Here is a 16,825-nt window from a genome sequence, read left to right on the forward strand (position 1 = left end):
TCCTTCTTAGCTACACCCCCCCCCCCCACCCCCCACCCCCCAATTCATGAGGGAGAGCTGAGTAAGGAGGCTAGGTCTTAACCCCCCCCCGCCCAGCCCCCCTTACAGCCACATCTCCCCATGTTCATCCCCTATAGCCCTAGGCACAGATTATGACCTTGACCTGGCCACTCATGTGGGGTGGGGTAGGGGCTGTCCCTCTTTAGCCAACCACAATGGACAGAGCAGGAAAAGTGTGCTAATTACCAACGCTAACGATGTCCTTGCTTGTCACAGCTTAGCGCCGCTACTTTACCACGGGATAATAACCACGTAGCCTCAGTGAGAAGTTCAGTGTGACATTATCACGATCACTTTGAGTGATAGGGAGGAGGTGGGGCTTTAGTTGCTAGTTGCTAGTTACGGGATCTCAATTTTGGATGAGTGCGGACCTGAGTTGCATGGTTAATCTGAGTTGGCCAGCAGTCTGACTATGAACCTAAAGAAAGTAGACCTCTGAATTGAGTGGAATAAAAAATAAAATAAAAAATAAAATGTTATATTCTTTACAACTTGTAAGTATTTTGATTTAGGTCTAGGGCTTAGTCGGACTAGTGTCACCGAAAGTGTGATGTCCCGGCACAACAAAAGCATCCTCACTTGCTTAGCAACGAGACAGGATGTTATATCTGTGTTTGGTTTTGTTTTGAGTTTGACTCACTGACTCCCGTTAACTGAGAAGTGACTGGTAACCCAACGTGGTCAGAATCAGACAAAATAAATTCCCCCGCATCTGTTCTGTACAATTTGGATAACAGCTCGGAGCACGACAGGCTGGCATTACGGAGCTGGAGCCTATAATCATTGTGCTGTAAAAAGGCAGAATCCAGCACCCGCAAACCATGTGGCCTCCTCGGAGTGCTGACCAATCAGAACCATCCCCAGCCACTCTGCCTCGTTACCGTGACACCCTCCGCTGTCTCTTCCTGGTTAGCAATCATGTTCCATGGCTCCTGTTTTCATGTTAAACAAAGTTATACTGTAACTAGAATCTTCACTGAACTTGATTTGGACATATTCAGTTGTACTTGATGCTCCAAATGTAAGGAAACAGGGAAAAACGATTTAATTTAATGAGATGTATCTGTATCTGATTTATCTGTGTTTTGTATTTTCTACAATAAAGAAGACACTTGAGGCTGTCACTCTTGAACAACCAATTCAACATTTAGTGAACCAAAATGTTTGCCCATTGCCATATAGCGACAGAGAAATTTGTCTGGGATATTCCCTCAAATGCTAAGCGCCTATTTTCCATCATTATGCTGTTTAATGCGATCAGAGCTCTAATCAGATTGAGTGGAAGTACCTCCATGACACACTTATGTCCATGGCTGCTGCTGCTGGGTTAGAGGGAGTTGGTGGGGAATTAGGCAGCCCTAACCACTAAAACCCTCCTCTGGTTTGGTCTCGACAAAAGGCTAGGGCAGTGGTGTCACTGTGGGAGAGAGAGGGCATTTAGTTTCCTTTCAAATACTTTCAGCAAAATTCAGTTCAAAATTAGCAAACTGGCACATTTACAGAAATGTTGCTAAATGTGCATCGTCCCTGTAACCTAATAAGGTACATTTTCACTGAGTTCTGGAGTGCCCGATGGGCAGGTTTTGCACTTTTGGGACTATGTTATTGGTTCCATTGCACCAGGAAAGCTCAGTCGAATGCAGCTAAAGTATTTGAAGTAAACAAAATACTATTTGAACTGTCTGTCCTTTAGCGAATCAGACTGACTGAGGATCAGTATTCCAGTTGGCCTATTGCAGTTTACTTTACTTGAATGTTTTAAACAATGAGGTACATACATAAATACAATCCCTGTAGTGTATCTAGACAGAAACTACAAACTGGTCTCTTCTCCCATCTGAATTTGGGGGAACAATAATCTAATTTTAAGCTCTTAAGCGACTTAGTTGAGTTCTGAATGTGTTGAATAAAGTATCTTACTGTAAGGTTCAAGATGAGTAGGGATGAGACCAAAAAGTGCTTGGTGCTTAGGAGTCTGTCATTGGGGTGTCATACATACAGTGCATTCGGAAAGTATTCAGACCCTTTGACTTTATCCACATTTTGTTACGTTACAGCCTTATTCTAAAATTGATTAAATATTGTTTTCCCTCATCAATCTCCACACAATAGACCATAATGACAAAGCAAAAACATGGTTTACATATGTATTCAGACCCTATACTCAGACCTTTTAGATGTTTGATCGGGTTCAAGTGTGGGCTCTGGCTGGGCCACTCAAGGACATTCAGAGACTTGTCCCTGCGTTGTCTTGGCTGTGTGCTTAGGGTTGTTGTCCTGTTGGAAGGTGAACCTTCGCCCCAGTCTGAGGTCCTGAGCGCTCTGGAGCAGGTTTTCATCAAGGATCTCTCTGTGCTTTGCTCCGTTCATCTTTCCCTTGATCCTGACTGGTCTCACAGTTTTTTTTAATCCATTTTAGAATTAAGCTCTAACGTAACAAAATGTGGAAAAAGTCAAGGGGTCTGAATACTTTCTGAATGCACTGTACCTCCAAGCCAAGGGAAGAATAGACACACAGGTTGATTAGCCACTCATGAAGTCTGTTTGAATTCCAATTGCTACAGTATACAGAAATACAGTGGGTAGATGAGAGGTTCTTGGTCAGTATAGGTGTGTGTGCTTACATGTGTGTGTGCTTACGTGTGTGTGTGTGTGTGTGTGTGTGTGTGTGTGTGTGTGTGTGTGTGTGTGTGTGTGTGTGTGTGTGTGTGTGTGTGTGTGTGTGTGTGTGTGTGTGTGTGTGTGTGTGTGTGTGTGTGTGTGTGTGTGTGTGTGTGTGTGCGTGTGTGCGTGCGCAAGCGTGTATATGTGTGCGCACCCAGCTGTATGTGGTGATGGGTGGATTTGTGTGTGTGGATATACGCTTGCATTTGTGTGGTCTTTCGTATGCTATAGATCAGACTCTCCATTTCCTGCATTATGTTTGGTTATAATTCTGTAGTAGATTCTTCTTCTGAGGATGAAGTGTGTTATGAGTGACGAGGTAGAATGGAGCTGTTTTGAGTTGTCATGTGACACATTTCATTAACTGTAGCTGTAGCTATGTGCTGTTGTGTTGTGCCATGTTATGGTACATTGTGTCTTTCCCTGTTGGAGTTTTGTGGGGGGGGGGTTCTGTGTGCTTTTTGCTATGTTGTGTTACTATGTGTGTGTGCCTTGTGTTTTAATGTGTCATGTAAAGCAATGTGTGTTGCTAACCCCCTGACTCTGTTTCAGTCGTGACAGTGACCTCTCTACGATCATCTCCAACCTCCACCCCACCAGACAGCACGGCATGCCCGAGAGCCAGCCCGCCACCGACCTCAGCACCAACACAGGACACACAGGTAGGATACATGTGTGTTTCTCTATTTTTCTCTCTCCGTATTCCTTATATTTGTAATGAGGTTACGTATTCTTCTATTAGCATGAGTAATTAATCACTATTATGCATTAGTCCCTTAATTTTCTGTAATTTGTTTGATTGGGGAATTTACTGTAAGCGTATTACTGATTCCTGAAGGTGGCTCTCAAGTCAATTACTAAATGTAATTGTTTTGCCTTTTCTATTGCACTCCAGGTTTTTCCTTAACCCCCTGTTTTAAATTACCACTAAATGAATAGCTTTGTTTGCCATTAATCCAGTTTCATGGGCATAAAGGAACCATGGTGTGTGTTAAGCTAAGAGCCTTCTAACAGCTTACAGGCCCACGGTTAAACACCCCTAACGCCAGCCACTGTTTCATTAGTTTTAGTTGTTCTGAATCAGATTGTTTTAGTTCGAAATTAGACTGTTTTAGTCCGGAAAGAGACTGAATGTTGGTTATTTATGCTTTCAGGTAGATACGTGTGTAATATTTCTGGGTAACATGGCAAAAGTTAGACACGATAGAGTTAATTGGTATTTAGATACTCTAGCTGTTGTGTGTTGTATTGTGTCTTTTCTGTTTTTTTGTCCTTACATATCATGCTTTGTGCATATGTGTGTTTAGGGTGTGTGTGTGTGTTTTCTATTCAGTAGACATACACTACCAATAATAGGGATTAGCCATGACGGAAGTCCCCAACTGTTTTAGTAGTCAGAGGTGTCTGGAAGGGCCTTGTTCTACTGCAAGGACATACTGTACTTTTAAATTGACAATTATATATTGTTTTAATCCAAACTATGTCCCACATGTTGGTTAGGTGGGGACCTGCTGGTTTGCGGGTTAAAAATAGGCTTAGACCAGCTGACCCAAGAGTTTCAGTTTATACAGTTTGTCACAAGAAAAATCTAAAGGCTGGAGGTGAGTCACAGAATAAAAAAGAAGTGGTAAAACTTTACATCAATGTTACATTTGTTAAGGGTGGCAGGTAACTTAGTGGTTAAGAGCATTGGGCCAGTAACCGAGACGTTGCAGGGTTGAAACTCTGAGCCGGCAAGGTGAAACTTCTGCTGTAAGGCAGTTAACCTCCAACAACAACTGCTCTCTGGGTGCCTTGGACGTCGACTAATGCATCCCCCCGCACCTCTCTGATTCAGAGGTGTTGGGTTAAATGTGGAAGACACATTTTGGTTAAATGCATTCAGTTGTGCAACTGACTAGGTATCCCCCTTACCTTAGTGTCAAATGTCCTTTATAAAGGTCATCTTAAAAGGGAAGGTCAGGATTCTACAACTTGAGGTTAGATGGTTCCTCACTCTTAATGTAGTCTATGGGCCAGGAGAAACTGTAACCCATGGTTTGGTTACCTTTAAAACAGCCAATACAAACTTATCAAGGGCTACTAACAAAGTTGACCAACCACAGATTTAACCCATAAAGAAGTACCCTTACCATGGTCAAGTAGTACAGTGTTCAGAGTGCAGATCCTTATCCCCCGTGGACGGTCTGTTCCTCTACATCCCATTAGTCAGAGGGTCATACATGTAGCATAATCATCCCACAAATCCAACACCTCGTCCTCTACACTATCTCTCCGAGCTCATCCCTCTAGTAGCTTAATTGCCCATACAGTTTGCTAATACAAAGGGATGAGGGGTGGAGGTGTGGAGGGACAAGGGCATGGAGGGGTGTCTGCCTATCCTTCCTCATTTGCGTGGGACACGGGGGTGTTAAAGTCTCAGACGCCCAGTGTTTTTAGACCCCTGTTTGGGACGGATTTCCCAAAAAGACCTGTCTAATCGGCTGCTAAGCTTAATGGGGAAATCAGCTCGTGAATGGTAATCTTAATGGAGAAAGACACAAAGGGATGAGGGGGGGGATATGAGGGGGAGGGAGGGAGATATGAGCGCGGTGTGGCCTGCGCCGGAGGGGGCCTGGGCCTAAAATCTGTCAGTTTGAGCATTACAGGGAGATTTAACAGGGTGGCTAAGCGGCTCGATCTGTGTCTGTAAACAAGTCCAATCCCATCAGCCACTGGCTCACATTCTGTCTGCCGGTGAAATTAGAGAGAGACACACTCACATACACAGTAGTGCATGTTCACACACACACACACACACACACACACACACACACACACACACACACGCACACACACACACACACACACACACACACTTCCACAAACAAGTACACACACAAACACATAAACACACACACACACACACAAACGCAAACACTGGGACACATGGAGGTAATAGGACAGAGAATGAACACACCTTATTGGTAAGATCAGTTTTGGTGAGTGTAGATGTATATGGTGAGTTTTGAAAAGTTTTAATACTTGAGGTAAACTTTTGAATCTTTTTTTTACCATTCTTGTCATGATGGTATAAACCGTTTCAAATGCTATACAGTGCATTCGGAAAGTATACAGACCCTTTCACTTTTTCCACATTATGTTACGTTACTGCCTTATTCAAAATGTATTACATTACATGTTTTCCTCACCAGTCTACACACAATGATGACAGAGTGAAAACTGGCTTTAGACATTTTTGTAAATCTATTAAAAATATAAAACAGAAATAACTTATTTACATAAGTACTCAGACCCTTTGCTCTAAGTCTCAAAATAGACCTCAGGTGCATCCTGTTTCCTTTGATCATCCTTGAGATGTTTCCACAACTTGATTGGAGTCCACCTGTGGTAAATTCAATTGATTGGACATGATTTGGAAAGGCACACACCTGTCTATATAAGATCCCACTGTTGACAGTGCATGTCAGAGCAAAAACCAAGCCATGAGGTCGAAGGAATTGTCCATAGAGCTCCGAGACAGAATTGTGTAGTGACCAAGAACTCCAGAGTTCCTCTGTGGAGATGGGAGAATCTTCCAGAAGGACAAACATCTCTGCAGCACTCCACCAATCAGGCCTTTATGGTAGAGTGGCCAGATGGAAGCCACTCCTCAATAAAAGGCCCATGACAGCCCGCTTGGAGTTTGCCAAATGGCACCTAAAGGACTCTCAGACCATGAGAAACAAGATTCTCTGGTCTGATGAAACCAAGATTGAACTCTTTGGTCGGAATACCAAGCGTCACGTCTGGAGAAAACATGGCACCACCCCTACGGTGAAGCATGGTGGTGGCAGAATCATACTGTGGGGATGTTTTCAGCGGCAGGAACTGGGAGACCAGTCAGGATTGAGGGAAAGATGAACGGAACAAAGTACGGAGAGATCCTTGATGAAAATCTGCTCCAGAGCACTAAGGACTGGGGAGAAGGTTTACCTTCCAACAGGACAATGACCCTAAGCACACAGCCAAGACAACGCAGTAGTGGCTTCGGGACAAGTCTCGGAATGTCCTTGAGTGGCCCAGCCAGAGCCCGGACTTGAACCCGATCTAACATCTCTGGAGAGACCTGAAAATAGCTGTGCGGCAATGCTCCCCATCCAACCCGACAGAGCTTGAGAGGATCTGCAGAGAAGAATGAGAGAAACTCTCCAAATACAGATGTGCCAAGCTTGTAGTGTTATACCCAAGAAGACTCAAGGCTGTAATTGCTGCCAAAGGTGCTTCAACAAAGTACTGAGTAAAAGGTCTGAGTACTTATGTGAATGTGATATTTAATTTGATTTATTTTTCATAGATTTGCTAAATAAATTGTGTGTAGATTGATGAGGAAAAATACTATTTAATCCATTTTAGAATAAAGCTGTAACGTATCAAAATGTGGAAAAAGTAAAGGGGTCTGAATACTTTCAGAATGCACTGTAGCTATCATGTCATGGTGTGAACTTTTGTTTATATATCAACTATTTCAATGGTGACTCTGGCTGTGGTGGGATTGCGACGATATCAGAGGAGACCCAGACTGGGTCCTAAATGGCACCCTATTCCTTATATGACCAGGGTCTCAAAAGTAGTGCACTATATAGGGAATAGGGTGCCATTTGAGATGCACCCCAAACAGACATTACTTCTGACTCTAGTGCTGTACATCTGTAATACTATAGTTTAGTACTAACTGCTCTCTGTTCTGTTGTAGCATCAGTTATTTTATTCAGCTCACTCCCCACTCTGTCTAACTTCCATAACAGGCCTGTGGTTAGAGAAACAGGCAGAAGTAAAGAGGGACAGAGAGACAGAGAGAAGTAAAGAGGGAGAGAGAAACAGGGAAAAGTAAAGAGGGAGAGAGAGACAGAGAGAAGTAAAGGAGAGAGAGACAGAGGCAGAGAGAAGGGGATAGGTGTAGCGGAAGAAAAGTTTGGAGAGGGAGAAAGACAGAGGGAGAAAGAGACAGAGAGAGAGCGATGAATGAGTGTGGTGCCGGTATCAGGGGAGGGCAGACAGCGGGTGTGGCGGCAGTGTGTGAGTGTGTGCGTGTGTCTGTGTGCGTCAAAGGAAAGGGAAGCAGGCTGCTGGGCCGTCTCCGCGCCGGAGTGGGCCGTTAATTAAATCTGAGGGACAGACAGGAGGGTTGACTCCCCCCCCTCCTCCTTCCTCTCCTCCCTTCCTCCCTCCACCGTACGCCTCCCAGGCCTCTGGCTACTCTGGGGCTGTGGGAGGGAGAGTGAGGGAGGCAGGGAGGGAGGGAATGGGGAGGAGGATGGGAGAGAGCAGGGGCGCCGGGCTTAGCGTCTGGCTGCCTGTGGAAACTGTAAACCTTGGCTCTGCGGTCAGACCAGAAAGACTAACGGGCGGATAAGGTGTTTTTTTATCACTTTTTTTCTCTTCGTTCAGACTTCCAGACGTAGTTATAGAGGAGATGACGATGTGTGTGTCGGGGAGGGGGGTGGGGGTTCAGGGAGGTTTGTGTTTGTGTGTTTAAAAGGCCGAATTTCTTTTTAACAGGGTATTATTTGCCTCAAAAGGAGTGTTAGTACCATCTTGGTCCATCATACTCCTATTAAACCCCACACACCTTCTTGATCGTCCATCATAGGTTGATGATGACTATGACACGATTCATTGGGTTGAGTCTGGGGTACGGTGAGTGCGCAGATGGCTGATGAGACCAATCTGAGCCCGGAACACTCTTTGGCACACTGGACATGGTACTTTGGTAGAGTCTCCTGACCGACGGCTCTGTTATTACTGGTCTTGCTCTGTTCTCTCTTCACCATGGCATTTTTGGTCCTGCTGGTTTCAGAGGTGGTAGCGCCATCCTGGATGAGATTCCGCTAGGTGGGACGATCCTGAGCAAGGCTTTCCCATTAGTTTAGATCGATGTTAAAGCTCTTGAGGGAGGCCTTCAGGGTGTCTTGAAAGCATTTTTTTGGGCCCACCTTGTGCTCACTTCCCATTCTTCATATCTCGGAAGTAGATCTGCTTAAGGAGACGGGTTGCAGGCACCCTGGTCACATGGCCCACCCATCTGAGCTGTGCTTTCATAAGCAGTGTGGGAATGCTCGTCAATTTGGTATTGCTGAGGATTTCAGTGTCTGGGATTCTGTCCTGCCACTTGATCCTCAGTAGCATCCTCAAACAGTTCAGGTGAAAGTGTCCTGGTATGGCGTTGGTACTGTAGACTGTCCAAGTTTTGCAGCCATAAATAAAGGTCGGTAATATAAATGCCTGGTAAACCCTCAGTTTTGTTGCCAGTTTGATGCCTGTTCCTCCCACACCGAATCTCGCAGATGGCCAAAGGCTGCACTAGCCTTGGGGATCCTGATGTTTGTTTCATTGTCTATGTGAACAGCACAGGACATTGTGCTACCAAGGTAGGTGAATTTGTCCACAATTTTGCCCCCTTTTCTCCCCAATTTCGTGATATCTAATTGGTAGTTGTCCCATCACTGCAACTCCCGTACGGACTCGGGAGAGGCGAAGGTCGAGAGCCATGCATCCTCTGAAACATGACCCTGCCAAGCCGCACTGCTTCTTGACACACTGCTCGCTTAACCCGGAAGCCAGCCGCACCAATGTATTGGAGGAAACACCGTACAATGGCGACCGAAATCAGCTTGCAGGTGTCCGGCCCACCACAAGGAGTTGCTAGAGTGCTAGAGTGCGATGGGACAAGGAAATCCTGGCCGGCCAAACCCTCCCCTAACCCGGACGATGCTGGGCCAATTGTGCGCCGCCTCATGGGTCTCCCAGTCACGGCCGGCTGGGACACAGCCTGGGATCAAACCTGGGGCTGTATTGACGCCTCAAGCACTTCGATGCAGTGCCTTAGACCGCTGCGTAGCTGACAGTTTTTGACCTGTCACAGAAATGATGGTACTATAGTGAAAGTAGTCCTCTTATGAAACTACTCGAGTAAAAGTAAACAATTATGCGGTCAGAAAACGACTTAAGTACTAGTTCCAAATTTAGTTAGGACATTTTTTACACCTTATGGTAAATTGTGACAGCAAACAAAAAGAACAACAACTTGGTGCAATTCATTTGACTTTGATTTATTATTTAAGCCTGCCAGCACCATCTTGCAGATGTCCTCCAGCACAGGTAGTCTCCAATGAAGACTGACAGGCTGTACAGTTTCAATTACAGTTGTATTCACAGTTGACTTAATATTTATCACTAACCACGTTTCCATCCACAGTTTTTGAGTAAAGTCACAGCGTATATAAAAATCACGATAGCTTTGATGGAAACAGGATGTTTCGGTACAATTTCATAAATGCCGGCAGATCATTTGTTTGTTCAACATAGTGGGATCTTTTTGTGTCAGTACCAATTAATTATGCGAGAAATGGGGTTGTAAATGCCTTTATGCGCAAATATTTATCTAATAACCATCATATCGAAGTAAACTTGAAGTCACTCGATGACATGGTGTGTGGTCCTCCCACTACGATTCGGGAAACCATTCAGTTAAAATTAGGCTACATATTAAATAAATGATGATGAACTTCACAGGGTGGTGGAAGTGCATGGTATGAGCTTGATGCTCCTTTCCAATAAATGTTGAGGTTCTTATTCTGACATGATGATCGATGCTTGACAGCTGTTTTGACAAATAAAAACATTTTTGCTCTTATCCATAATCTCATCATGCAGACTAGCCTACCCGCACTGTATCTGCGAGCTGGTGGCTAGAGCGCATGTGCACATTTGCTATTTAACGCAAATGCGATGAAAAAACTCATTGAACATTACATTTTTATTCGGGACATGAAAACTTAAGCAAAAATGTAAATCGTAATTTTGGACGGCGTCCTGCAGCTGGAGCCGTGCGTCAGGGAGGGGGTACTGTCACGTGTGCTCCCTCCGGCCTCTAGGTCACCAGGCTGCTCGTTATGGCGCACACCTGTCACCATCGTTACGCGCACCTGCGCATCATCAGACTCACCTGGACTCCATCACCTCCCTGATTACCTTCCCTATCTATGTCACTCCCTTTGGTTCCTTCCCCAGGCGTCATTGTTTCTGTTCCTGGGTCATGTCTGTGCGTTGTTCGTGTTACGTGTTGGTTTCATTTATTTATTAACCCCTGGTCGGGCTCGACATCCAGCGAAAAATCCTTTTTTTTCAAATATAGGACTATGTTATATCCTTTTATAGATACACCTCTCCTGAATCGAACCAAGTTATCCGATTTCAAAAAGGCTTTACAGCAAAAGCAAAACATTAGATTATGTTAGAGGAGTATATCGTAAAAGTAGCCACATAGCCATTTTCCGACCAACCACATGCATCACAAATAACCAAAAAACAGCTAAATGCAGCACTAACCTTTGACAATCTTCATCAGATGACACTCCTAGGACATCATGTTACACAATACATGCATTATTTTGTTCGATAAAGTTCATATTTATATATAAAACAGCATTTTACATCAGCGCATAACGTTGATTAACTATTTTCCCTCAAATGCGTCCGGTGAAACAGCGCTACAATTTACTAAATTACTATTCGAAAACATTTTTAAAATGTAATATTGTCATTCTAAGATTTATAGATTAGCATCTCTTGAAAGCACCTGCAATGCCAGATTTAAAAATAACTTTACTGGGTAATCACACTTTGCGATAAAAGGGGATGCGATACTCAGAAAAATAGGCTACCGTTACAGGTCAGCGCCATTTTGGAACAATCGCATATCAAATCTACTCTTGTATACTATTGTCAATAATCCCTTACCTTTGATTATCTTCATCAGAAAGCACTTCCAGAAATACCAGGTCCACAACAAATGTATTTTTGTTCGAAAAAGTTAATCCTTTATGTCCCAATAGCTTGTTCTTGTTAGCGCGTTCTGAAGGCTGCTCCAAAAGCTCCGTCGGCTGCGGGACTCCTCTTTCAATAAAATGCATTTTTATTTCATTTAGGTTCGTTCAAACATGTCAAACGTTGTATAACATAAATCTTTAGGGCCTTTTTCAACCAGAGCTCCAATAAGATTCAAGGGGGACGATTGCATTGTCTTTCTAAACGTTTCGAAATGGGAGGGTAGCCAGGGGCGCCGGCGTCATAATGGTGATGGCCCTCCTCATGTGACCACTTTCCACAGCCTCTCATTCAGTCAGTTTTCACAGTAGGAGACTCAAACCACTTTGTAAAGACTGGGGACATCTAGTGGAAGCAATAGGAAGTGCTCAATGAACCATTGCTCACAGTGTGATTTATAGGCAAAGTGATGAAGTTGAGTCCGCAATTCAGAATTCCACATCCTGTTACGATCTGTCTCGGGGTTTTGACTGCCATATGAGTTCTGTTATACTCACAGACACCATTCAAACAGTTTTAGAAACTTTAGGGTGTTTTCTATCCACAAGTATTAATTATATGCATATCCTAGCTTCTGAGTTTGAGTAGGAGGCCGTTTAAAATGGGCACGTTTTTTTTCAAAAATCGCTATAGCGCCCCCTATCCAAGGCGACCGTCAAGAGGTTAAAACACTCACTCCCTGAACTTGCTTCCCGACTCTCAGCACACATTGTTACACAATCATGTTACTAGTATGCAAATCAGACACATTTCCGAATGGAATTAAACATCAAGGTAGGTATTCAGGTAAGAATCATGTAAGTAATAAATAATCAAACGGTGCAGATATCAATTGCCATAGACAACTCAATCATCTTTTTCCAGTCAAGGTAGGATATACCCTCCATCCTCCTCTTCCGAACCTCTCCTTTCCTCTTTGAAGTGTATTTTATGTTCTTGGCTGGCCCTTTCTCCTCCCCCCTCGGTTGTGCCACTAACTTATTTCTAGTAGCTATATAAGCACATCGCAGTAAGCACAAAAAGCTTACTGAGATGTTTCACTATATGACAGATGTGCTTGTAGGGCTAAAAACTGAATTTAGACACACACACACACACACACACACACACACACACACACACACACACACACACATTGAGAGAGCAATGGAGTGCAGCTGATTCAAATAACCAACTCATCATCAAGCTTTGATTATTTCAATCAGCTGTGTAGTGCTAGAGCAAAAACTTAACTAGCTAGCTAATATGATAGCTAGCTAGTTAGCTATTGCCACACACATCTGATTTATCTGTTCACTCTTTATGCAAATGACAAGGTGGCTAGTTAACTTCGTCAACAAGCAGAGGCCATATGGGGAACTAGAAACCGGACAGCAAACATTCTGTCAGATTCTGGGTTAGCCAAAGCAAACTAGCCAGCTAGTTAGCTAGCTACCTTGCCATTTAATTTGCACCGCCTCAACCTTTGTTTTGGCGTGCATCCTCCTCAGGTTGAACAGCCCCCCATCAAAGCGGTAGTTGAATTGGATCTCAGTTGGTGCTAGAACACAGCCTTGCTTCACTCTGTGACTGGAAACTACTCAGAGGACTCTTGATCTTGCAGCCATCATGCCACCATGGAACTTATGCACCACTGTGATACATTTTTCTGGGTATCAAAACTTTGACACACACACACACACACACACACACACACACACACACTCACTGATATACAGTGGGTGAACCCAGCCCTCTCCTATAAATTCATGGGTTATTCTAGCTACATTTTTTCCTCTTCAATCATCTCACTCCTTAATCTCTATCCATCTCTCCCTTTGCCCCCCCCCCCCCATCTATCTCTGCTCCCCTGGGGTTGAGCTGTGGGAGAGAGGAACAGCGTGTGTGTTAATGCGTGTGTGTGGCGCGGCAGTGGCGGTGGTGAACCCTCTCTCAGTATGAACGGAAGATCCTCCCTCCCTCCCCCTACCCCCCGTCGGTCCGTAGCCAATCAATGACGGGCTTTCAGGGCCGGCGGAGGCCCAGCTCACAGAAGGGGGATCAATAAGTCATTAGCACCATTCTGTCAGCTGTAATGTGGAGATTGATCGGGGGCCACGGCTCCAGGCCCCCCCTTCCCCAGCCCCACTCCACTTCCCCCCCAGCCTGATAAAGATGACAGATTAACGGAATAAGAGGGGGAATTAAGGAGTCTGGCTGTCTGAGCTGTCAGCGGGCCCTCCACGGGAAGAAAATATAGAGAAAAAGAGGAGAAAGAAAGAAGGGATGAGGATGAAAGGAAGAGAGGAGAAGAGAGAGAGCGAGACAGAGGATGTCCCTGTGGTTGCTTGACGGCTTCTGTGGTAGATTATGAAGGTGCCTAGGCTGGTTCTTCCTCTGTTGAAGGCTGTTTCCCTTTCTTTCTTTCCAAATACACCATTCTCATCCCTCATTCTCCTGGAAGTGTGTGGGTTTCCTATACAGTTGGCCAGAGGGCAGAACAGGACAAGGCTCCCTGGAGTTTTGGAGTTTTGAATGGATGGCTGAGGGAAAACAAGCAGGAGAATTAGCAAAGTAGCAAACTTGGTTATAAGCATTGGTGGTGGGAGTTAAGGAGATAGCATTTGAGCTAACAGAGCTCAGACTGGTTTAAGGCGGGTTTGGTGTTAAATGGAAGCACCAATGTTTTAAACCTCTAAAAGTCTAAGCTGTTGGGGGTGGGTTCTACTAAACTAACATATGGTCATACCGTGGATCATTTAGTTATTTGAATTTTAGGACCCCTTTGTTTTATTTTTTGGTACAATATTGAATTTGGCCTTTTTTTAGTATAGCCCATAGAAACGCATTGAACAACACATCCATACATAGAAAACATTTGCCTATTATACTTTTCAAAATTCTTCAAGCTGTCAAAGTGGTTGTTGATCATTGCTAGACAACCATTTTCAGGTCTTGCCTTAGATTTTCAAGTAGATTTCAGTCAAAACTGTAACTCGGCCACACGAACATTCACTGTCTTTTTGGTAAGCAACTCTAGTGTAGATTTGGTCTTTTGTTTTAGGTTATTGTCCTGCTGAAAGGTGAATTCTTCTCCCAGTGTGTCAGGCGGTGGGTGTAGCTGGTGCATGAAGTCAGGCACAGGAGAGCAGAGATGAGTGAACAACGCACTTTACTCAAGAAAATAGCACAAAGTAACAATACCAATGTGCGAACAATGACGGTTGCCACAAAACACAGTGAAAACGGCACCCGGAAAAAACAGCCGGTAACGTACCGACCTTAACCTCTATGGGCTAGGTGGGACGCTAGCGTGCCACCCGTGGTGCACTCCATCAACAGCAGGTGCATTTCAAGAGCGGCAAATTTGAATCCAAATAAATGTCAAAATTCAAATTTTTCAAACATACAACTATTTTACACCCTTTGAAAGATAAACATCTCCTTAATCTAACCACATTTTACGATTTCAAAAAGGTTTTACGGCGAAAGCATAAATTTAGAGTATGTTAGGACAGTACATTTACAAGAGTTGTGTGTAATGTTTTGTCAATTCAAAGACATGGTCACCAAAACCATAAAACCAGCTAAAATGATGCACTAACCTTTTACAATCTCCATCAGATGACACTCCTAGGACATTATGTTAGACAATGCATGCATTTTTAGTTCTATCAAGTTCATATTTATATCCAAAAACAGCGTTTTACTATGGCATTGATGTTGAGGAAATCGTTTCCCTCCAATAACCGGCAGTCAAGTCAGCGTCACAAATTAAATAATTAAAATTAGAAAACATTGGTAAAATATTATATTGTCATTTAAAGAATTATAGATTTACATCTCTTGAACGCAATCAACTTGCCAGATTTAAAAATAACCTTACTGGGAAATCACACTTTGCAATAATCTGAGCACTGCGCCCAGAAAAATACGCGTTGCGATACAGACTAGACGTCATGTTGGGGAGATCTAAAATCGAAAATACTATGTAAATAATCCATTACCTTTGATTCTCTTCATCAGATGTCACTTCCAGGTATCACAGGTCCATAACGAATGTAGTTTTGTTCAAAAAAGCTCATCATTTATGTCCAAAAATCTCCGTCTTGTTAGCACATGATCTAAGCCAGCCGGACTTCTCGTCATGAACGAGGGGAAAAAATATATTTACGTTCGTTCAAACATGTCAAACGTTGTATAGCATAAATCATTAGGGCCTTTTTTAACCAGAACATGAATAATATTCAAGGTGGACGAATGCATACTCTTTTATAACGTATTGGAACGAGGGTACCCAACATGAACTCGCGCGCCAGGTGTCTAATGGGACATCATCGTTCCATGGCTCTTGTTCGGTCAGATCTCCCTCCAGAAGACTCAAAACACTTTGTAAAGGCTGGTGACATCTAGTGGAAGCAATAGGAAGTGCCAAAATATTCCTCAGCCCCTGTGTTTTTCAATGGGATAGGTTTAAAGGTAATACAACACATCAGGTATCCACTTCCTGTCAGAAAATGTCTCAGGGTTTTGCCTGCCAAATGAGTTCTGTTATACTCACAGACACCATTCAAACAGTTTTAGAAACTTTAGAGTGTTTTCTATCCATATATAATAAGTATATGCATATTCTAGTTACTGGGTAGGATTAGTAACCAGATTAAATCGGGTACATTTTTTTTATCCAGACGTGCAAATGCTGCCCCCTAGCCCTAACAGGTTAACAATAAACAATCACACACAAAGACATGGGGGAAACAGAGGGTTAAATACATGACCAGTAATTGGGAAATGAAAACCAGGTGTGTGGGAAACAAAGACCAAACCAATGGAAAATTAAAAGTGGATCGGCGATGGCTAGAAGACTGGCAACGTCGACCACCGAGCGCTGCCCGAACAAGGAGAGGAACCGACTTCGGCGGAAGTCGTGACAGTACCCCCCCTGGAGCCGCGCGCCGACGCTGGCCTCGGGGACGACCCGGAGGGCGAGGCGCAGGGCGATCCGGACTGAGAAACTCCCACAGCATTGAAAGGTCCAACACGTCCTCCACCGGAACCCAGCATCTCTCCTCCGGACCGTACCCCTCCCACTCCACAAGGTACTGAAGGCCCCTTGCCCGAAGCCTCGAGTCCAGTATAGATCGAACTGAATACACCGGGGCACCTTCTATGTCCAGAGGGGGCGGAGGAACCTCCCGCACCTCAGACTCCTGGAGCGGACCAACCACCACCGTCCTGAGGAGAGACACATGGA

The 16,825-nt window shown here is 44.1% G+C and overlaps 1 protein-coding gene across 5 annotated transcripts in view; it reads left to right on the plus strand.

Moving 5' to 3' along the window:
- Window positions 1-16,825, plus strand: part of samd11 (sterile alpha motif domain containing 11) — an 89,961-nt gene that overhangs the window by 27,394 nt on the left and 45,742 nt on the right. For all 5 annotated transcript variants that reach the window (XM_014146020.2, XM_014146019.2, XM_014146018.2 and 2 more), the window contains exon 4: window positions 3,277-3,386. In XM_014146020.2, coding sequence (XP_014001495.1) covers window positions 3,277-3,386 — 110 coding nt within the window. The remainder of the gene's footprint in view (window positions 1-3,276; window positions 3,387-16,825) is intronic.

This window comes from Salmo salar, chromosome ssa15, assembly GCF_905237065.1.
Source record: "Salmo salar chromosome ssa15, Ssal_v3.1, whole genome shotgun sequence".
Classification (NCBI taxonomy): Eukaryota; Metazoa; Chordata; class Actinopteri; order Salmoniformes; family Salmonidae; genus Salmo; species Salmo salar.